The sequence below is a fragment of the Gobio gobio genome (genome assembly GCF_949357685.1).
Source record: "Gobio gobio genome assembly, chromosome: 21".
Lineage (NCBI taxonomy): Eukaryota > Metazoa > Chordata > Actinopteri > Cypriniformes > Gobionidae > Gobio > Gobio gobio.
In genome coordinates, this window is record NC_137117.1 from 44,960,492 (window position 1) to 44,985,113 (window position 24,622).

The window sequence follows — 24,622 nt, forward strand, 5'->3', positions numbered from 1 at the left end:
AGAGTCACTGTGGTGAGATGGACTTTGTAACGACGTTTTTAGTGCCTTTTATGGGTCTTGTGAGTGTAAATGTACTGAATGCCAATGGAGGCCTATCTGAGGCCTTTCTCAGCATCAGCTTTACACTAAAATATCTTCATTTGTGTCTGAAGATGAACGGAGGTCTGACGGGTGTCCAACCACATGAGGGTGAGGAATTAATGACAGAATTTACATTTTTGGGTGAACTAACCCTTTAAGAACACAAACATAATTTAAAAATGTGTGCAATACATTTTTTTTGTGTTTAAACATTTTATTCATGCTTGTTATTTTTTTTTAAGGCGCTTTACATTTTTTGATTCACGCTCATTATTTTTTGATCTGTGACAGCGGAACTTTAAAGGCGGAAAATGACAGCGGAGGCCGCTCAAGCCAGAAATGAGACCGGTCCACACAGTTCCGCAGTTCCGCAGCAGCAGTCATTGTTCCTCCGGTCCACCGGGTGTCAGTGCGCGTGCGAGTGCGCGCTAGCGAGTGAACGGTGAGGAACTTCACGGCAGAGACTTCACACCGGGCTGAGTTAGGAAACGTGGCCTTAAAGCGAGTCGAGTCCATCTCAATGAGAAACGCTCAGTTGACACTCTCAGCAGATTCATTTCTAAGGGTGACCGTTTCTGAAGGCGCTAGACATGGCGGATGTGGAGCAGAGCGCGTCGGTGCCGGACGGGTCCAGTAACGGCTCGGACGCGGTGAACGGTACCGCGGGCCGGTTCGTGTCCAGCGCCGAGGGCACCGCTCTGGCGTACGGGAGTCTGTTGCTCATGGCCCTGCTGCCCATCTTCTTCGGGGCGCTGCGCTCCGTGGGCTGCTCCAAAGGAAAGGTACAGTATCTGCTCCATCTCCTGATCTCTGTGTGTTAGTGGAGGCATTAGGAGAGGAAAGGTACAGTATCTGCTCCATCTCCTGAGCTCTGTGTGTGTGTTAGTGGAGGCATTAGGAGAGGAAATGATGCTGGCAGGCCTGTTACAGTGCCATATGTCACCCTGCACATCATCTGTGTAATATTCATAATCACCTCCACTGATATGTGTGCTTGCTGAATATTATGTCATTGACTTGCCTGTGTAATTATGTGTTTCCAGACCGTATGATTATTGTTATGAAGCCAGACAGACTCCACTTTATCTCTCATTTGCACATTTGTACTGGGCTTTTGATGACTCAATCGATTAGTTTGTGTAATTTAATGTTAATACTGTACATGATGTGCACTTATTACCAACTTGTCTGATTAGATGACCGCCTAATATTACCTCCAAGATAATCTAGCAGTCAGATCTAAAAAATAAATGGAAGTATATTTAGTGTGTTCTCTCTGAAATAGTGTTTACTGTATTTAAATGCTTGTGTACAGCTGTAAAGCACTAAATATAGGTAATCAGAAAGATGTTAACTTGTCACCTGTTGCGTTTGGGAACACACACATTCACTCCTTTATCCCTTTAAACTCGAATTTTACTACCACCAAGCTACCAATTAATTAATAATCATATTATTTTTGAAAACTACTGCTTTGATCAACACAAAATAGGTGTCACTTGAAAGCGTTTGAGTCTGAACTTTGCAATGAATGTAGCCAATTTGAACAGCTTAGTTATTTGCTGATACGTAGATAGTTTTTCTCATAATTTATGTACTGAAATGTGTCTGCTCAGATAGCCATGTGTCATATGAAAGATCTCATGGAGTAGATCACCGCAATCATAATTGTTTTGGGCTTTGACTAAACTTGAGTTTTTTTACGTGAAGCCCCTCAAGACTCATATGCAAATAATATACGGATGCAGCATTTATGTCACGTTTTCACTCATAACTTCATGAAACAAGCTCAGATCGTAGAACATGGCACAAGGAGAGGAAATCTCTCAACTCATGCTGTAATCTTCACAGTTGGTACATCACTATAATATTAAAGGTTAAAATTAACGGATTCTTGCATTTAAATTACACATAAGGAAGTTTTTAATGTTAGAGTATTACATTTTGAATGGCAAAATAGTTTCTACTCCTTTTTAAAATATAAACATTAATGGTGGCTGTCATAAACATGACTGATTTATTCAGACATTAAACATAGAACAGGTTAAGTAAAAATACAGTGAATATGCAATTTAGTGCATATTTATTTAGCAAAATGCTCCTCTCTAGAGTTATTTTTGTATCTGATTGTTGAGTTTACGGTTTTTCTGAGATAACAGGCTGTTTTATTCACATCTTCCTGCATGTGAAACGCTCTGGGCTCTACGCTAACATTTTGCTTTAGGAGCACTTTCTGATAAATAACAGATATTCCCATTGTAACTCTCCCATTACAGGGCGATATTTGCCCCTTTAAATACATTTTCCGAGGCATTTTTGTCTAATCTTATTAAATGTTTGCATTATCTTTTGTCAGTTTCTTAAAGGGTTAGTTCACCCAAAAATGTAAATTCTGTCATTAATTCCTCATGTGGTTGGACACCCGTCAGACCTCCGTTCATCTTCAGACACAAATGAAGATATTTTAGTGTAAATCTGATGCTCTGAAAGGCCTCCATTGGCTCAATGCACGGTTCACTCTCAAGACCCTTAAAAGACACTAAAGACGTCGTTACAAAGTCCATCTCACTACAGTGGCTCTACAATAACTTTATGAAGACGAGAATAGTTTTTGTGCACAAAAAACCCCTAAATAACGACTTATATAGTGATGACGATTTCAAAACACGGCCTCATGAAGCTTCGAAGCGTTATGAATCAGTGAGTCGATTCAGCAGTTTGAATCGCCAAACTTCAGCAGTTTGACACGCGATCCGAATCATGAATCGACTCACTGATTCATAACGCTTCGAAGCTTCATGTTTCGTGTTTTGAAATCGTCATCACTATATAAGTCGTTATTTAGGGTTTTTTTGCGCACAAAAACTATTCTCGTCTTCATAAAGTTATTGTAGAGCCGCTGCAGTGAGATGGACTTTGTAACGACGTCTTTAGTGTCTTTTAAGGGTCTTGAGAGTGAACCGTGCATTGAGCCAATGGAGGCCTTTCAGAGCATCAGATTTACACTAAAATATCTTCATTTGTGTCTGAAGATGAACGGAGGTCTGACGGGTGTCCAACCACATGAGGGAGAGGAATTAATGACAGAATTTACATTTTTGGGTGAACTAACCCTTTAAATTAAAATAGAAAATTTGTTCATAAATGTTAATTTAAACAATAAAATGAAGTCCATTATATGGAGAAAAATCCTGGATGGTTTTTCTCAAACTTAATTTCTTTTTTTGACTTAAGAAAGAAAGACACGAACATCTTGGATGAGATGGGGAAATTATCTGGACATTTTGAAGTGAACTAATCGTTTAAGTATACAGGCCTACTGGAGCAGTGGCATTGAAAAAGGGCTCAGAGAGAATATTACATGTAGCATTGTTCTACATTACAGAGAAATGCTGAACCATAATAATGAGCCTTTTAAATATAAATTAGAGATAATAATAGCGCACGTTTATCTAGGTTATCGTTTGAGCGAGCGGCCATGTGAAGTGGCTAATGTTAGGCTTACATCTTCACACAGCTTACAACTTATACTAGTTATTATAAACAATAGTTTAGTCATATTTGTAGCAGAAAGTAGATGCTCTGTATATTTTGTGAATGTGACAGAATGTGTGTGTGTGTGTGTGTGTCCATTAGAATGCTTCAGATATGCCTGAGACCATCACGAGCAGAGACGCCGCACGCTTCCCCATCATCGCCAGCTGCACGCTCTTCGGCCTATATCTCTTCTTCAAGGTGACGTGTGTGTGTGTGTGTGTGTGAGTGAGAGAGTGTGTGTGAGTCTTTTCAGTCACAGAGTTTTGGAGTCATTTCCTGAGACAGATTGCCTGATGTGTGTTTGTTTGTTGGCTGGGAAAATACTTTCCGACATTTTACCATTTTCAGTTTAAGGTGTTAAATCCCATTAACCATAATATGCAGATTTAGTTGAGTGACACTGTATAGACCGATTCAAATGTCAGGTTTTTTTCTTCTGATGTTTTGTCCTGTAGATCTTCTCGCAGGAGTACATTAACCTCCTGCTCTCCATGTATTTCTTCGTGCTGGGAATATTAGCGCTGTCTCACACGATGAGGTAAGACACACCTGGAGCTTCTGAGAGCTGGAGCGGTGCCATCCTGTAAGATGACGTGACTCTTTTGGTTTTTCTGTCCCAGTCCCTTTATGTGCAGAGTTTTCCCTGCTACCTTGTCCAATAAGCAGTACCAGCTGCTGTTCACACAGGGCTCAGGAGAGAGCAAAGAGGGTGAGACGCTCAGTGTGTCTGTGTGTGTGTGTGTGTGTGTGTGTGTGTGTGTGTGTGTGTGTGTGTGTGTGTGTGTGTGTGTGTGTGTGTGTGTGTGTGTGTGTGTGTGTGTGTGTGTGTGTGTGTGTGTGTGTGTGTGTGTGTGTGTGTGTGTGTGTGTGTGTGTGTGTGTGTGTGTGTGTGTGTGTGTGTGTGTGTGTGTGTGTGTGTGTGTGTGTGTGTGTGTGTGTGTGTGTGTGTGTGTGTGTGTGTGTGTGTGTGTGTGTGTGTGTGTGTGTGTGTGTGTGTGTGTGTGTGTGTGTGTGTGTGTATTTCTGTATTAGTCGTCTGACGCCGGCCTGTTTTCTCCCACAGAGATCGTCAACTATGAGTTCGACACGAAGGATCTGATCTGCCTGTGCATCAGCGCTGTGGTCGGGGTCTGGTACGTCCTGAAGAAGGTAGAGGAGATCTGCTTTATATACAACTCTGACCACAACTGTTTTACATATAAAGTGTAGTTAATCTCACTGATGTTTCATAAAGGCCAAATGGATGAGGAAGCTGCCGCATGCTATTCTGTGTGCAAAGATGACTTCCAGTCCTATAACTAGAGTTTGCCTTGGTCATACAAAGCAAATTGATGACAGACATACACCAATCAGGTAAAACATTATGACCACCTTCCTAATGTTGTGTTGGTCCCCCTTTTGCTGCCAAAACAGCCCTGACCCATAGAGGCATGGACTCCACTAGAGCCCTGAAGGTGTGCTGTGGTAAAAAGTAAACGGGATTCATCAGACCAGGTCACCTTCTTCCATTTTTCCGTGGTCCAGTTCTGATGCTCACTGTTGGTGCTTTGGGCAGGGTCAGGGGTCAGCATGGGCACCCTGACGGGTCTGAGGCTATGCCGCCCCATACACAACAAACTGAGATGCTCTGTGTATTCTGACACCTTTCAATCAGAACCAGCTTAACTTCTTGAGCAATTTGAGCTCCAGTAGCTCGTCTGTTTGATCGGACCACACGGGCATCAATGAGCCTTAGCCGCCCATGACCCTGTGGCCGGTTCTCCACTGGTCCTCCATGACCCTGTGGCCGGTTCTCCACTGGTCCTTCATGACCCTGTGGCCGGTTCTCCACTGGTCCTTCATGACCCTGTGGCCGGTTCTCCACTGGTCCTTCATGACCCTGTGGCCGGTTCTCCACTGGTCCTTCATGATCCTGTGGCCGGTTCTCCACTGGTCCTCCATGACCCTGTGGCCGGTTCTCCACTGGTCCTTCATGACCCTGTGGCCGGTTCTCCACTGGTCCTTCATGACCCTGTGGCCGGTTCTCCACTGGTCCTTCATGACCCTGTGGCTGGTTCTCCACTGGTCCTTCATGACCCTGTGGCCGGTTCTCCACTGGTCCTCCATGACCCTGTGGCCGGTTCTCCACTGGTCCTCCATGACCCTGTGGCCGGTTCTCCACTGGTCCTTCATGACCCTGTGGCCGGTTCTCCACTGGTCCTTCATGACCCTGTGGCCGGTTCTCCACTGGTCCTTCATGACCCTGTGGCCGGTTCTCCACTGGTCCTTCATGACCCTGTGGCCGGTTCTCCACTGGTCCTCCATGACCCTGTGACCGGTTCTCCACTGGTCCTCCATGAGCCTGTGGCCGGTTCTCCACTGGTCCTTCATGACCCTGTGGCCGGTTCTCCACTGGTCCTTCATGACCCTGTGGCCGGTTCTCCACTGGTCCTTCTTGACCCTGTGGCCGGTTCTCCACTGGTCCTTCATGACCCTGTGGCCGGTTCTCCACTGGTCCTCCATGACCCTGTGGCTGGTTCTCCACTGGTCCTCCATGACCCTGTGGCCGGTTCTCCACTGGTCCTTCATGACCCTGTGGCCGGTTCTCCACTGGTCCTCCATGACCCTGTGGCCGGTTCTCCACTGGTCCTTCCTTGGAGCACTTTTGATAGAGACTGACCACTGCAGGCTAGGAACACCCCACAAGAGTGTAGGTGTAGGCGTTAATAAAACAATCTGGCAAGTAGTACATTTATTATTATGTTGTGAGATTTTGCCTCGCCTCCGACTGTTACTGAACTCCTTCCAGCCACAACACTTCTTCTACGTTTTTAGCGCCACATACTGGTCTGGCATGTTTACTACATCGTTTTGAGTCAGTTTCAGTGATTCCGTGTGTACGCAGATATTTCTTGAGACGAGGGGGAAAAAATTGGATGGGGAAAGCTCTGGCATTGTGTGGATGTGGCCTAAGTGACGTCTGCCCTTGGAGAATTGACGTGGTAGTCAATGTTTGCTTTTTTTTTGTACGCTTCAAGGTACACACTTCACCAGTTCCTGCTTTCCCTGGGAAGCAGTGGTGTCGTCACTGATGATAACTGTAGATATCCAGAGGCCGGAAGCGTTTATCTGACGCTGTAACTGTTGCTACCGCTCCAAATCCTGTCATGATGATGACAGGCCGAAGAAAGACACCCGTTTAAAAAAAGGAAGCTTGTCATTGTGGCTGTTTTCTGGATCCTGTAAAAGCTTTCGACACCCCGGTGTACTGGAAGTCATTTTTGTTCTCCTTTTTTTTTTAACCTGACCGATCTGAGAAATGTAGTTGGAAAACTTAAGTGTAAGTTACTCCATAGTATCCATAGATTAATGAAATAAAACCGCTATTTCAATAAGCGGTTGTTTTGGCAGTTATCCGGTTATTTGTGCGCCTGTAAACACAGTCAGTTTCTTGAAGCTGATGTGAGCAGAGACAGGAAGTGAGCCGTGCTGCTAGATTAAATGACCAATAGAGGTTCAGCATGAGCCGCTGGCAGAGACCAAAAGTTAGTTTAGCTTCAGGCGATCCTGGAGAACCGCTCACCCTTCTGTTTGTTCTGCTGTGTTTGTTACACCGCTATCTAACAATCATTAATGTTTGACGTTTCCAACAGGATCCTAAACATTGATTCCAACATTAAGGGAACAGAACACGCACAATATGGCATTCAAAACGTAAAAAATAAACACTTAGTATTTTAAAGCAAATAACGAGAGTGATGCTGCTCTAGTTCTGTGAGAATCAAGTGTGTGGGATCACATGGATCATCAGGTTTCAACTGTGAAATGTAATATTTAAATAATAAAAAAAAGGTTATTTATGAAAACTATTGAAATTCATACTTCTATTCATCAAGGATGCATCAAAAGTGACAGTAAAGACATTATAATGTTACACAAATACATTTCAAATGCTGTTCTTGTTTCTATTCATCAAAGAATACAGAATTTTTTTTAGACAACGGTTTTCATCATTGAAAATAATCAAAGGTTTCTTGATCATTTCACCATCTTATAATGATTTCTGAAGGGTCATGTGACACTGAAGACTGCAGTAATGATGATAAATGCAGCTTTGATCACAGGAATAAATTACACTTTATATTCTCATAGAGAACAGCTGCTTTACATTATAATAATATTTCACAATTATGCTGTTTTTGCGGTACTTTGGATCAAATCCTTGGTGAGCAGAAGAGACTACTTTCAAAAACATTAGAAAATCTTACTGATCTAAAACTCTTGAACGGTAGTGTTTAATAAATGATTGGTGCTTAAAGGGATAGTTCACCCAAAAATGAAAATTAGCCCATGATTTACTCATCCTAGGTGTATATGACTTTCTTCTTTCAGATGAACACAATCAGAGTTATATTAATAAATATCCTGGCTAATCTAAGCTTTTATTATGGCAGTGAATGCTGTTTCTATAAAAGTGCATCCATCCATCATATAACTGCTCCACACGGCTCTGGGAGGTTAATAAAGACCTTTTGAAGCGAAGAGATGGGTTTGTGTAAATAAATTTCAATATAAAACTTTACAAACTGTAATCTCTAACTTCCACCAACACCTAGGATGACTTGAGGGTGAGTAAATCATAGATTAATTACACTTTTTGGGTGAACTGTCCCTTTAAGGTTGACGTTTCAGTGTAATTGAGCTCAGAATTGTGGCTGATTCCTGAAGTTTAGCAGCATTTGAAGTCAAACGTGTGTGTGTGTGTGTGTGTGTGTGTTTCCCCTGACAGCACTGGGTGGCCAATAACCTGTTCGGTCTGGCGTTTGCCCTGAATGGAGTCGAGCTGCTCCACCTCAATAATGTCAGCACTGGCTGTATCCTGCTGGGAGGACTCTTCGTTTACGATGTGTTTTGGGTGAGTTTCGCTCAAGTCAAATTCACTTCAGGATGGCCTATTTAAATGAATATAGGGCCGCCTGCGAGATGTTTCCTGGGATTTATGCCCTCGTGGTACGGTACAGTACATGACCGTCTCAAATCTATACTGTTTAATTTCAGGTGTTTGGCACCAACGTAATGGTGACCGTCGCCAAGTCCTTCGAAGCCCCAATTAAGTGTGAGTATCTGCTCCTCCAGAACAGACGGCCGCTCATCTGTGTGGGCTTATGCTTTCCTCAGCGCAGAGCTAAAACTGTACGCTCACATGTGCATCTGTCAATCTTAGAAATTCATATTTCCATTTTACATGAAGAATCATCCTGAAAGCAACTTCACACAGGCTGTGCTGGTTGGGTGCGAGGATGTGATGTATAGTGTATTATATGCAATTATGTTGTTTACATGGTTCTCTTATTTTACTGTATGATTACATATTAATACACTCACCTAAAGGATTATAACACCTGTTCAATTTCTCATTAATGCAATTATCTAATCAACCAATCACATGGCGGTTGCTTCAATGCATTTAGGGGTGTGGTCCTGGTCAATCTCCTGAACTCCACACTGAATGTCGGAATGGGAAAGAAAGGGGATTTAAGCCATTTTGAGCATGGCATGGTTGTTGGTGCCAGACGGGCCGGTCTGAGTATTTCACAATCTGCTCAGTTACTGGGATTTTCACACACAACCATTTCTAGGGTTTACAAAGAATGGTGTGAAAAGGGAAAAACATCCAGTATGCGGCAGTCCTGTGGGAGAAAATGCCTTGTTGATGCTAGAGGTCAGAGGTCATGGGCCGATTGATTCAAGCTGATAGAAGAGCAACTTTGACTGAAATAACCACTCGTTACAACCGAGGTTTGCAGCAAAGCATTTGTGAAGCCACAACACACACAACCTTGAGGCGGATGGGCTACAACAGCAGAAGACCCCACCGGGTACCACTCATCTCCACTACAAATAGGAAAAAGAGGCGACAATTTGCACCAGCTCACCAAAATTGGACAGTTGAAGACTGGAAAAATGTTGCCTGGTCTGATGAGTCTGGATTTCTGTTGAGACATTCAGATGGTAGAGTCAGAATTTGGCGTAAACAGAATGAGAACATGGATCCATCATGCCTTGTTCCCACTGTGCAGGCTGGTGGTGGTGGTGTAATGGTGTGGGGGATGTTTTCTTGGCACACTTTAGGCCCCTTAGTGCCAATTGGGCATGGTTTAAATGCCACGGCCTACCTGAGCATTGTTTCTGCCCATGTCCATCCCTTTATGAGCACCATGTCCCCATCCTCTGATGGCTACTTCCAGCAGGATAATGCACCGGCACAAAGCTCCAATCATTTCAAACTGGTTTCTTGAACATGACAATGAGTTCACTGAACTAAAATGGCCCCACAGTCACCAGATCTCAACCCAATAGAGCATCTTTGGGATGTGGTGGAATGGGAGCTTCGTGCCCTGGATGTGCATCCCACAAATCTCCATCAACTGCAAGATGCTCTCCTATCAATATGGGCCAACATTTCTAAAGAATGCTTTCAGCACCTTGTTGAGTCAATGCCACGTAGAATTAAGGCAGTTCTGAAGGTCAAAGGGGGTCAAACACAGTATTAGTGTGTGTGTTCCTAATAATCCTTCAGGTGAGTGTAAATATTCCCAGAACCTTGTTTTAAAAAACAATATCAGGGAATTTTTTTCCATGCCTGCAAAATGTTAATTATATTATCGCTATATCCTATTTTGTTGAGTTTAAAGCCCACCTGTGGTGAAAATCACGTTGGTAATATTGTCTATGTGGTGTTTTTAATGTGCACAAACCATGTCTTCTGTTCCTTCTAGTGGTTTTCCCTCAAGATTTGCTGGAGAAAGGTTTGGGTGCCAGTAACTTTGCCATGCTGGGACTGGGGGACATTGTCATTCCAGGTGAATATATCTGAAGATGGTTTCTGAGCCTTGTGTGCTTTAGACAGCCATGTGTTGAGCAGGATGTTGATGCTCATGAGTGTGATTGTTTCTGCCAGGGATCTTCATCGCTCTGCTCCTGCGCTTTGACGTCAGGTAACGTCCTTCGTTTGGTTTCGTCTGATTTCAGCTGCATGTAGATTTGATTCTCATGCTCCTTCTTGTCTTCCTGTCTCAGTTTGAAGAAGAACACAAGAACTTATTTCTACACCAGCTTCCTGGCTTACATTTTCGGCCTGGGTCTTACCATATTCGTTATGCACACCTTTAAACACGCTCAGGTAAAAAGCCATACATAACATTAAAGCACAGTATTGTTGTCCTTCATCCAAGCTGGCACTGAATGTGGCTGTATTGGTTTTGTTTTTCCCAGCCTGCTTTGCTGTACCTGGTCCCGGCTTGTGTTGGATTCCCAGTGCTGGTGGCTCTGTTGAAAGGAGAGCTGACCGAGATGTTCAGGTAACTGTCCTCCTGTTGAATTTACACACTTCTGCATACATGTCACAGCCGAAGCAATGCTGGCATGTCCGTCACGATGGCTGCGTCATTCTCTACTGCCGTTCACTGAAGTCTTTGTGTGCTAGGTATGGGCGTCGGAAGCAAAAAAGATGTGGGTGGGTCCTCTCCCACTGGAGGAGATGCCATTTACATTAAGTACAAATATACCGCCTTTTTTACTTAAAGGGTTAGTTCACCCAAAAATGAAACTTCTGTCATTAATTCCTCACCCTCATGTGGTTGGACACCCGTCAGACCTCCGTTCATCTTCAGACACAAATGAAGATATTTTAGTGTAAAGCTGATGCTGAGAAAGGCTTCAGATAGGCCTCCATTGGCATTCAGTACATTTACACTCTCAAGACCCATAAAAGGCTCTTAAAACGTCGTTACAAAGTCCATCTCACCACAGTGACTCTACAATAATTTTACGATGTGACGACAATAGTTTTTGTGTGCAAAAAAAAATCTAAATAACACCTTTATCCAGCTTGTTCTTGTCTTCCGTGTGTGTCTCCACGACGCATGCGCGAGAATATGACGCAGATCCGGCGTTCGGACACATGACCCAGAAGAGATTTGTTTACAAGCAGAGGAAGACGCGCGTATCTCAGCTGATGAATTCTACATTGATCGTGCTTTAGGTCTCGGCGTAGTTCTCAAAATGGGGCTTAAGTGTGCATTTCATGGATTCCCGAACCCCGGATCTGCGTCATATTCTCACGCATGCGTCGTGGAGACACACACGGAAGACAAGAACAAGTTGGATAAAGGTGTTATTTTGATTTTTTTTGGCGCACAAAAACTATTGTCGTCGCTTTGTAAGATTATTGTAGAGTCACTGTGGTGAGATGGACTTTGTAACGACGTTTTAAGTGCCTTTTATGGGTCTTGTGAGTGTAAATGTACTGAATGCCAATGGAGGCCTATCTGAAGCCTTTCTCAGCATCAGCTTTACACTAAAATATCTTCATTTGTGTCTGAAGATGAACGGAGGTCTGACGGGTGTCCAACCACATGAGGGTGAGGAATTAATGACAGAATTTACATTTTTGGGTGAACTAACACTTTAACGTCTGACAGGGCCAGACAAAATGACGGAAAGCGCAGAATTATTTACAGTGGCAATAGTGAAGGGGTAAGATGTGTGGCAGAAAGTTTTGACTTGCTCGCTCTACTCCGTTTTCCCATCACATATCAGATTGGAAAGGTGTTTATTTTCAGTAAAAATGAAGAAAATATTAGAAAAGTGGAAATAAAACGTCTAACATTTTTAATAATAAGTGTTCATCGGTTAGGGATTGGTAAACAGACATGCACTAAATTACAGACGGTAAAAGTGAGTGGGTCCAATATCATTGGTCGTAAAAAGTGGGTGGGTCTTGTCCCACACACACAATGGTTCCGACGCCCATGATGCTAGGTGGTGCTTGCATTGACTAGCGCTGTGTGAGGAGTTGAAGAGAGACTCGCAACTTGCAGGGTTTCTGCAGGCCTTAAAGGGTTAGTTCACCCAAAAATGAAAATTCTGTCATTAATTCCTCACCCTCATGTCGTTGGACACCCGTAAGACCTCCGTTCATATTCGGAACACAAATGAAGATATTTTAGTTGAAAGCTGATGCTGAGAAAGGCTTCAGATAGGCCTCCATTGGCATTCAGTACATTGACACTTCCAAGATCCATAAAAGGCACTTAAAACGTCGTTACAAAGTCCATCTCACCACAGTGGCTCTACAATAATCATACAATGCGACGACAATAGTTTTTGTGCGCAAAAAAAAATCAAAATAACACCTTTATCCAACTTGTTCTCGACTTCCGTGTGCGCCTCCACGACGCATGCGCGAGAATATGACGCAGATCCGGCGTTCGGACATATGACCCAGAAGCGATTTGTTTACGAGCAGAGGAAGACGCGCGTGTCTAAGCTGTTGGATTCTACATTGATCGTGCTTTAGGTCTCGGCGTAGTGCTCAAAATGGAGCTTAAGTGTGTATTTCATCGATTCCCGAACACCGGCGCTACGTCATATTCTCGCGCATGCGTCGTGGAGACACACGGAAGACAAGAAGAGGTTGGATAAAGGTGTTATTTTGATTTTTTTTTGCGCACAAAAACTATTGTCGTCGCATTGTATGATTATTGTAGAGCCACTGTGGTGAGATAGACTTTGTAACGACGTTTTAAGTGCCTTTCATGGATCTTGGAAGTGTCAATGTACTGAATGCCAATGGAGGCCTATCTGAAGCCTTTCTCAGCCATCAGCTTTCAACTAAAATATCTTCATTTGTGTCTGAAGATGAACGGAGGTCTTACGGGTGTCCAACGACATGAGGGTGAGTAATTAATGACAGAATTTTCATTTTTGGGTGAACTAACCCTTTAATGTCTTAAATTGGAGCAGAAGTCTTAAATTCATTATCTTGACATTAAATTAGGTCATGTGATGCAAGAAAACGTGGACGACATTGCAGAATCCATTCATTAAAAAAAGGCATTTACTGTATAATGCAGAATGACACAGAATTGGTCAAATTTTGGATGAAAGGGACATTAAGGGACAGTTCACCAAAAACGACAATCCTGTCATGATTTACTCGCCCCAATGTTACTCCAAACCCGCAAGGCTTTCCTTCATCATATAAAGCCATCGAGTCTCTTCAGGAAATGTGGAATAATCCGCTGGATTCATATGGATTAGTTTTATGATCTCTTTATGAACTTTTTGAAGCGTTAGAGTTGCTTAGACTGTCAATGGAGGGACAGAAATCTTCCCATTTCATTAAAAATATCTTCATTTGTGTTCTGAACATGAACGAAAGTCAGTAACATTTAATTTAACCATTAAAGCAGAGTCCAGAAAAATACAAATAAATAAAACAGATTTCATAGGGTCTTAAATTAAATCACATTCTTCCTCAGGATTTTTGTTTTCCAGCACAAATTCGCAACATCCTTAGATCATGATACATTTAATAACATGCAGATGAAGAAACAGTCTTGTTTTCTGAGAAATTGAACAAAATTAAATGAGTTTATGCTTAAAACAAGAACAAATATCTGTCATTGGGTATGAAAATGACTTGCTTTTGAATTAAGTTGATGTTTATGAACTCATTGACAGATATTTGTTCTTGTTTTAGTCATAAAATCACTTTCACAAGATTTAATATCTCAAACTTTAATCTCTTTTTTTTTTGTGTCAAATTTATTTAAAAAGTAATGGAGATCTGTCATCAAACTTAGAAGTGTCGCTAATAAAACTCATTGTGTGTTTAGACATTTACATTTAGAGAACATATTGACATCTTTAATTGGTCTTTAAAAAGTCTTAAATTTACCTGCAGAAACACCTGTTTAAAAGAGCACAGATATTTTCATTGGTCATTTTTAGTGTGCATGTGTTGACACTATCAGGTGGAGTGTACTGTGAAAGGTTGTGCGTTTCATGTAATTCCAGATTTATCCATATATATATATATATATATATATATATATATATATATATATATTATATATGCACGTACGAGCACACACACATCTCTGGAAAAAATGTAGAGACCACTTAACATTGATATGTGTTTTACGATAGTCACTGTCAGATGATGTGATGTTTGACTCGGACTTTAGTGACGTGCGTGTGATGTCATTGAGAAAGCGGAGCTAGTGAATGACTTGCGGATACAAGAGCGTAAATCAAACAGTGGTTGTTCTAGCCTAATGCTAATTCCAGCAGTCACAGGCTTACGGAAGCGATGACAATCAAAAGCTGCTTTATAAGATCGCCTTCCTACGTCAGAAGGGGAGAGCAATCTGAACGGCTCGTTTTTTCACGTGCTTGTAGAAAAAGGCTAACCAAAACAAAGTTACTGGCTTGTCGTTTTGTCACGTTTTCTAGGTTGGTAGATGCACCGGGGACCCGATTATAGCACTTAAATATGGGGAAAGTCCGATTCTCATGATATGTCCCCTTTAAAGGGTTAGTTCACCCCAAAATGTAAATTCTGTCATTAATTCCTCACCCTCATGTGGTTGGACACCCGTCAGACCTCCGTTCATCTTCAGACACAAATGAAGATATTTTAGTGTAAATCTGATGCTCTGAAAGGCCTCCATTGGCTCAATGCACGGTTCACTCTCAAGACCCTTAAAAGACACTAAAGACGTCGTTACAAAGTCCATCTCACTACAGTGGTTCTACAATAACTTTATGAAGACGAGAATAGTTTTTGTGCGCAAAAAAACCCTAAATAACGACTTATATAGTGATGACGATTTCAAAACACGGCCTCATGAAGCTTCGAAGCGTTATGAATCAGTGAGTCGAATCATGATTCGGATCGCGTGTCAAACTGCTGAAATTTGGCGATTCAAACTGCTGAATCGACTCACTGATTCATAACGCTTCGAAGCTTCATGAGGCCGTGTTTTGAAATCGTCATCACTATATAAGTCGTTATTTAGGGTTTTTTTGCGCACAGAAACTATTCTCGCCGCTTCATAAAGTTATTGTAGAGCCACTGTAGTGAGATGGACTTTGTAACGACGTCTTTAGTGTCTTTTAAGGGTCTTGAGAGTGAACCGTGCATTGAGCCAATGGAGGCCTTTCTCAGCATCAGATTTACACTAAAATATCTTCATTTGTGTCTGAAGATGAACGGAGGTCTGACGGGTGTCCAACCACATGAGGGTGAGGAATTAATGACAGAATTTACATTTTTGGGTGAACTAACCCTTTAAGTCCCCTTGAGTATGAATATATAATGATGCTTGTTTTGGCCAGCTGTGAAGGCTGCACATGTTCGGGATCTGTATGATGCTGTCTCAGAGGCAGTAGTTCTGTCAGTTATTGCAATGGGCTTCCTCCTGTTTTAAAGCAACTCACAGAACTTGTTCTTCTTTGTGCTTTGTTCTTCATGTTACCTTCCTATTCTCCTCCTCCCTCTCCCCTCCTCTCTTCACTGTCTCGTCCTCTGGCACCAGCTATGAGTCTTCAGATGAAGTCTTGCCCCACACCCCGCGGCTCACTCATTTCCCCACCGTGTCCGGCTCTCCGGCGAGTCTGGCGAACTCCATGCAGAGTTTCGGCCCTTCGACCCCCCGCCGCCGCCGAAACACTCCCTCCGACATGTAGAAAGACTGCTTTCTTCTTTTCCATTACTGTCCTCTCCCGTCTGCGCAGGTATCCCTTGATAATTCAACTCGTCTTTCCTGTTCTTTTCCTGTCAACATCCTCATGCCATTCAGGGCCATGTCCAGTTCCTCCATGAGCTTTTTTTGTTACCTTCAGTCGGCCTCTCTCATGCATCACCGATTTGGCTTCCTGAAGCCTCTCTGAACTCTGGTAAACTCTGCCTCTAGTGGTTCCTCACATATATATATAACAAGACACCAGTGACCCATAAATCACTAAAGAAGTAGTTCACTTTAAAATGAGCCCATGATTTACTCCCTCCTCAAGTCATCCTAGGTGTATATGACTTCTTCTTTCTGATGAACACAGAGTTATACATGAGCAATATCACACCAGCTGTTGGTAATCACTGATATAGTCATATCGCACCGCTACAAGTGTGATATTGCGTTAATAAAACAGTTCAACGGCACCAGTGTGTAAATAAATAAGAAACAACAACGTCTTTAAAACACTCTTTTGTGGGGAACTTCTTCCTTCCACCACAGATTCACATCTCAAGTTGACGGCACTTTAGAGCGAGTAATGGAGGAACGTTGAGTCGCTTCATTGAAGATTATTGTATTATGTAGAGTATTATGAGAGAGATCGACTAAACGAGTGTATTACCTGCATCTGATAAAGCATTCATTCTTCATTGTTTACAACCAGTCACTCTTAGGGCGTTTTCACACCTGAAAGTCCGCACCAAGGTCCGAACCGAAGTTCATGTTTTGATACTTTTTATACATTCGGTTAGTTTTGGTTTGGTTTCACATTGCAATTATGTGAGCGCACTAAAGAACTTTACATGACACACTTGCGTCCACTCGTCATCATCTCTGTGGGCGGCATCTGGACACTGATTGGTTTGTAAACGGACGAGCGTCTGACGTCAGCGTCTTTGACACGAGTGAATGAACGGACGCATATCGTTACCACTATTGAACAGTCGCATTGCTGGACTATTTTTTTATTCGTTACGTTTAAAAGTGGACATTTCAAGCTTATATACACATATTTCTCATGTTTGTGAGGCAAGTATCTGCTGAGTTTCGGTTTATTTGAGACGCGCTCCAGTTCATGTGTAAAGCATGTGATCGCTCCCGCGATTATTGTCTGCTATAAACTATTTGCTTCTTATTTATTAAATCCAGGCAATTATCTGATTAAACGTTGATTAAAATTTAAGATACAATTTATACAAAACGAAATTCCCATTAAAGAAAGGCTTTCAACGCAAAATCATACAATTTCGTTCAAAATTATTTCTGACTTTGTCTTCTGACATATTGCGCATCTTTTCACTTTTCATAATCAATGTAGCCTAGATTGAATTTAAAAATAACGTTATAATATTTAAACATAAACAGGAACTTCCTGTAAATGGTCTTAAAGTCCGAACCATACAGAAAATGCTTTCACACTAGAAACGAACCGAACCTTTGTTCAGTTTGATCCGGACCGAGACTGCCTCTTTTCGACGGACCAAATTTCGTCTGTTTGGTCCGGCCCGTGGTCAGGGGAGGTTTCACACCTGCAATTTTGATTCGGACCAAACTGAAAAGTCCGAAAATCCGGACCAAACAAGGTAGGTGTGAAAACGCCCTTAAAGACCATCTAGTGGTGTAATAATGTCACTGTCACTGAAGTCGACTATTGCAATCACTGACGGACCCTTTCTCAATACCAAATGCAGCATATTATGTATATAAAATATTTATTGAACAATATTTAAATCAACAGCAAAAGCCCTTTTTAAGACAATAGGAAATAAAACCCAAGCAAACATTTCAGTCAAATGTACAAAAGCGGAGCTCTAGTATATACCCATATAGCAGGGGTGGGCCAAATGCGGCCCGCAGCGTGTCTATTCAAATGTATTATGTGGCCCGCCAAGCATAATTTCCAAATCGTGCAGTTTCGCAATGTCAATACAAGGTGGCAGTACTAGATTTTAGGCCAGGGAAACATTAACTCGCCAAAAGCGGAACGAAACAGCTGCTCTGATGTGTTTACTTGCTGAGTGTCTCGATCATGTGATCACTAAACAACCAGTGAGAAGTGTTTGAGTTCGGCTGAGGTCTCGGTGATTTGATTTAGTTTAAAACCTGTTGAAACTGGGCTGACTTAACAACAACACAAACATGCAAAACAGAGTCAATCCAGTTAGAATAATTTTCAAACAACAATTCACCAATATTTATCAAGGATTTACTGGCAACACTAACTGTAACCGTGGTAATTTGTCAGAAATGTAGGTTAATGTCTAATTTTATTTAGACATGTATTAAATGAGTAATAAATTCCAAATGACAGACTAACCACTCTAGATATAGAAATAATGTCTTATCTTTTGTCATCCATGTGTGCACTGCAAAAAATGCTTTTATTTAGTATTTTTGTCTTGTTTCTAGTCTGAATATCTAAAAATTCTTAAATCAAGATGCTTTTACTAAGGAAAATGACATGCAATATTTTTTCTTGATTTCTGGGGGGGGGGGGGGGGTGTCTGTTTGGAACAGAAATTATTTTTCTTACCCCATTGGCAGATAATTTGGCTTGTTTTAAGCAAAAACTTCAATTTTATTTTAATTCAACCATTATTTATGTATAACTGCAGGTTATTCATTCATGTCAGAGGCACAATTACAGTGCTCTGGCTTAGTTTGGAGCTCATTAAACAGTGTAACAGTGCCACTTCAGACGCAGCTTCTGAGTTTCCTCTGCAGTGCGGAGATAGATTTTGTTGATACTTATTTAATTTGATTATTAACAGCCCTATTGTGACCTTATTATTACAATTTAATTTGAGTACATTTATGAAATTGACACAAAAGATGATGCATGCATATAATTAGGGTTTAAAAAAAATTATTTTTAAACTTGTTGGAAAAGATGATTTCTGTCACTGCTGTGAACTGACCACCACACAGAATATGAAGAATATCATAAACTTTTGAGTCAGCTGACCATGAAGGTCCTAAACCTGCCAAAGTACAGATACAATAACACACTCAGCCAAATATCATTTTCGAGAAAATCCAAGAAAAAAAAACTAGCATCCCCTAAAAGTCATATACACCTAGGATGGCTTGAGGGGGGGTAAATCTTGAGCTCTTTTTCATTTGAAAGTGAAGTACTCCTTTAATGCTGAGGATGATCAACTGTTGTAGTTATGATCTCCAGCTGAGATTATCGTGCAGATCCCAGAAGCCTTCTGTGTTTGCTGCATATCAACTCATTCTACCTGTAGTTCCTGCCTTCAGGGGATGTGCTGTCTCTGTTTCAGGCCGCGTGTGGGTATGTCCACTACAGCAGATGATCAGAAAACACAGGATATGATCGGAACAGAGCAGCTCTCTCTCTCTCTCTCTCTTCATCCTGCTTTAGAAACACACGTTCCTGCCAGTCACCGGTTTCCTCACTTCTTGTGTCTCCTGCAGGTATGAAGAGGTTACACCAGAGGAGGCGTCATCCAAAGAGGAAGCGACAGAGTCGGACAAAGACAAATAAAAGCGCAGAGCGAGCCCTCCTTCATGTCCAGCGTTTGTTCATCATGGCGGACGTGATCTGTGCTTCTGAACTCTTTTAATGCAGCTTTCTCAGTGCCTGTGTTTTCTCATCTTCATTTCATTGCGTTCAGTTTTGAAATTATGCTTGGTTGTTTGCTTTCGAAAGGGTTTTAGTTATTACTATACAGTATTTGAAATGGGTAGAAGTCCGGCTTCCTGTGTGTAATGTCAGATGACGATGCAGATTTATTAAACGTCTGGTACCTGCTCCTGTGTAGCCCTTTTCTGTTTACTGCAGGATCTCATGAGGGATTCGGTTTGGTTAAATGATAGGACGAAGGCATTCTGGATGAAAATATGTTTACTTTATGCAAGTGGGACCAAATATCTCCTGGGGAAGTGAAAGCGGGATTTGAGTTTAAAGTGCTCGGCGTGCTCACCATCATTTCACGGTCTCCTCTTGTGTAATCTTTCCTTTCTCAATGTACACGTTAAGCTTGTGTGAGGAGCATTTCTTCCTCAATATAACTTTTATTTGCATTAAACTGTGGTGTTTACCACCTGTAGAAAAGCAGATCACCAGTGTTTGTTTCACTACTACTCTTTAAGTGTGTATATATACACAGCATACACACATTTGTATAGGCCTATAAAGTTTGGCAAACGGTGTGCGAGAACACGGGCAGGGTTTGTGTAATGTTTTGTGCAGTGTTACCAGTGCGTTGCATTATCAGTGCTATTGATACACTAGAGAAAAAATAAATCAATAAAAAAACGTCATTAGATGAACTTAAATTTAACTGAAACTGGCCTGGGATTTCTATTTCCCAGCATGCTTTGACAACACTCGATGCCAAAGTTAAGTGCTATTTAATGTTTTTTCTGTGCAAGATTAACGTTAAGTGGGAGATCGGTAGCGTTTAATGTTTTGCTATGCTAGTTTAGAAGAGTTTATGTTGTGTTTTGTAGGGTTTCGATCATGTGACGTGTCAGATTTATGATAAATGTGTTATATTGCTGTCCTCATTCAGCAAGTGCTAATGCTACAAAAGCATTGTGTTCCCAATTAGCAAGGTGGCATTTATTAAATTGGCTAAAGCTGGTCAAGTTTCCACTACTAAAACTTTGAGATTACATGATATTTTTAAGTGAAATGAATTCATTAGCATACTCAAATATTTCAAGTTCAGAGTAATTCAAATGTATGAGTACAAAATAAAAATCTGCAAGTTCTTTCTTAACTTAATTTGATGGTGTCGTCTTCACTGGAGATTGAGGTGTCAGTGCATGAATGACTTCACTGAACACTTTAACTTGACTTATTTACAATTAAAGTTAATGAACCCAACTTCCACACGCATATGATTGACAGATAAATGCTAATTTGCACAGTTCAGAATAAAAAAGCTGAACCTCTTTAACTGGATGCTGTTTCTGTTCTTGCTCTGTCCATGGTCAAGATTAAGAATGAAAATAATCGTACACATTAAATGTATTTTTTTAACGCAATCAGCTCCATTTATTAAAAGGCACACTTTAGTTCAAGTCCTTGCATGCGTTACCTTGAAATGAGGAACGCCAACATTATTGTTCCATTGTTGCCTAATTTTGAAGAGAGAAAAGTTTTCACTGTTAAATAGAAACGTGAGGTTTGAAAGTTTGGCAAAATCCATAGACGCACCGAAACAAGGATTTTACACAGACATTACAATTTATGACTGATTTATTTATTAGCTGAGATTCTGCTAGTGAACAGCACAATAATCAGACAGCTCTTTATAGATCTGACATTTTCAGGTTTTCAGCAGCTTCACCCTGGAATGGTTTTGCATATATTGTTCTCTCGATGGTACAACCACATGCCAATATGCATCCAATAGTCCAGTTTCATTTAAATAAAATAAGAGAGATCATACAAAATGTTAGTTTTTATTTAGTCCTGTCCTGAATAAGATATTTTACATATAGTTCCAAAAAAAAAGCTGAATTTATTAAAATGACCAGTTCAAAAGTTTATGAACCCTTGACTCTTAACACTGTCGTTCCCTGATGATCCACGGCTGTGTGTGTGTGTGTGTGTGTGTCACTTTAAGACCTAATACACTGATCCAATATGTAAGGGATAATCAACGGCTAGCTGTGCGTTAAAGGATCTTGGAGAGAATTTCAGGACAACTTAAAGCAATTGATGTTTGCAGCACAGTATTTGACCAGGAGGGTCAGTTTTTGTCAGTTCTGGCTCGTGAGATATAGAATTCTGCCTAGTATGACCATGGCAAAACTTGATTTTAATACACATCTCTCATTCACAATCCTCTGAACGCACAAGATTCGTCCGGACCACACCTGTCGATTAGTGACATTTCCAAAGTGAGACGAGCTCTCACAGACACTCATGAGATTTTTGTTTTACAGTGAAAAACAAACGAGACCAAAAGAATATGGCTGATCTTCTTTATCAATACTCCACTATCAGGGCACGTTTGTGGCTGCCCGGTTTCAGCTATAGAAACACACACAACATCCAGTGGCGCTCGCTCTCATTGGCTATCGCCCGTATCACGTCAGAGGAAGCCCGATCAATTGTGTTACCTGAATTCTCGCCCAGGAAAGCATTTTTGACATAACTGTGTCAGTCTGTGTGTATTTGACAGTTCAAGCGCAAAACTCCATGAAGGGCGGCTTTCTGTGTGCGTGTGTGTTAGACAGACATGCTGCACTTTTCATGCATTTTTCTGATCTTGTCAGTAAGAAAAGCTTACACACTGGTTAAAGCTACACTATGTAACTTTTCCGCCCACTAGAGGTCGCCTGTTCAAAACAAAGGCGTAGTTTGATGACGGCACGTTTGAGCGCAGAATCTTGGGACATGTGGTCTTCACCTCACAGCCGGTGGGAAACAGTCAGGACAGGACTCGGGCAGAAATCATGTTCATGGATGCGATTATTAACATTACTGTAGTCTGAAGTAGAGCAGGAGCGAGTGTTGTGGAGCTGAGCAAGGCCGCTGGAGCGATTGAAGAGCGGGACTGTTATTATGGCATAGTCGCCGGCGGGACTTTTATTATGACACGGTTGCCGGCGCCACTTCCTCTTTTCCAGTCATGAGTATGAGGTAACTCTGTTTATCGTATTAGATATATCTGAGTGTGTTGAAAAGGAAGTTATGACGTTCTCTCGCCGCTGCTATGACACTTCTTCACTTTGCAGTGAGAGTAAAGTGTTTCACTGAATAAAACCAGAAACCGAGGGTGACGCAGATATGACGCAATCGACAGGCGACGCCCTCAAACGCATAGCCCACACGTCCCGGTTCATTGGTTAAAATAGCAATTTCTCACGATTTACCAATAGTTGGAAACATTTGGGATATTCTAAGTACTCAACTGAATAAAATATATAACACTGGCCTAGTGGTTTCTGGATATTCTACTGCAAAAATCGTACATAGTTCACCTTTAAAGTGAGGAACAGTAATGAACTAAAATCTGGTATTCTGTGCAAAACTTCCGTGAAAGGCCATTTCACACCAAAATTGAAATAATAAGCCTCAGGCTGAAGGAAATGTAAATTGACACGTGTACAGTAGAGGGCGCCGCTCAAACAAACCTTTCAGGATGCAGGAGACACAAGATTAACACTTCACCAATAAAAACAAAACATCTAAAGTGCTCATGGTTGAACAGAATCATCGACGGTCAGCAGCAAGTCAATATTTGTTTTTTTTAGCATATTTAATTATTGGAGGTTTGCTGATATGACATTAAGCTCTTAAGTGTTGTATAAACATGAATTCAACATTAAACAAATAGTAATCTATGACTTACTCTCAAAATGTAAAAAAAATATACAATCTACTCGACTTTACTGCAAAAATATCGTTCTTAAAGGGTCCATAACACACACAGTTTCTCGATATGTCGATATGTCAATCGATATGTCATCCTCAATAAACCCGTCTCCAGCGTGTTGCCTCCGATCATTCGAATATTGCACTTTAATAATTATTTAATCAACATCATCCTCAATAAACCTGTCTCCAGCATGTTGCCCCCGGTCCCTCGAATATTCTGATCTATTATGACCTCCGAGCTGTAAAACTGCCAGAATAATAATAATAATACGCTGTTTGTTAATTGGCCAGAGGAGAACTGGCACCCCGACTGAGCCTGGTTTCTCCCAAGGTTTATTTTTCTCCATTAGGTCACCTAATGGGGTTTGGGTTTCCTTGCCACTGTTGCCTCTGGCTTGGCGTGCTCAGTTGGGGACACTAAATTTTTCAACTAAACATCGAAATACATCTAAATAATAAACTAAATTAACCATTTAAACTAAATTACTGATCAAATTATTGATCTAAAGCCCACACTGTCACTGTATGATACTTGAAATTTTTCCAGAATGGCTATACAGCTGAATAAAATTATGCTGCATTATTTTCCTGTTTAACACTGTAAAGCTGCTTTGAAACAATCTACATTGTTAAAAGCGCTATATAAATAAAGTTGACTTGACTTGACTTGACAGTTTCTGCCAGTCTGGTGTTAATCTTGAGTACCTGTAGAGTAGTGTTGATCCTTCATATCTCCCAGGAGTCTTTAGTTTGATCATATTTATAACAGCTGTACCGATTCTTTCAGAAAACAGCCGAGCTCGTGGAGGCGTGCAGTGGGCGGAGCTAAAGAGACACGAGCACACACACACACACACACACACACACACACACACACACACACACACACACACACACACACTTCGCAGCTCCGAGTTCACCAAACTTGAACTTTGGAATGCAGTGAAATGCCAGACTTTTCGCACGCGTTTGCGATATGAATGTAAGTCAATGGAACGCAATGTGTAGTGTGACCGGCCCTTTAAGGTCCTTGTACACTGAGTCCGAAATTCTCCTCCTCCTTCGCGCATTAAAAATAAAT

At 41.5% G+C, this 24,622-nt stretch overlaps 1 protein-coding gene across 2 annotated transcripts; it reads left to right on the forward strand.

The window, feature by feature from the left end:
- Positions 1-360: 360 nt before the first annotated feature.
- hm13 (histocompatibility (minor) 13) lies at positions 361-20,262 on the forward strand (the record flags this gene model as incomplete). 2 transcript variants are annotated; one of them, XM_079803135.1, is made up of 12 exons in its annotated part: positions 361-863; positions 3,718-3,816; positions 4,074-4,156; positions 4,239-4,327; positions 4,682-4,767; positions 8,387-8,512; positions 8,656-8,713; positions 10,377-10,460; positions 10,559-10,595; positions 10,678-10,780; positions 10,873-10,958; positions 19,620-20,262. In XM_079803135.1, exons 1-12 carry the CDS (start codon positions 672-674, stop codon positions 19,687-19,689), a joined length of 1,113 nt encoding a protein of 370 aa, XP_079659261.1. In that variant the 5' UTR covers positions 361-671. The 2 variants fall into 2 exon arrangements, with proteins under 2 accessions (XP_079659261.1, XP_079659262.1); XM_079803136.1 differs by lacking the exon at positions 19,620-20,262 and adding an exon at positions 15,984-16,134 and having other exon boundaries at positions 490-863.
- Positions 20,263-24,622: the final 4,360 nt, after the last annotated feature.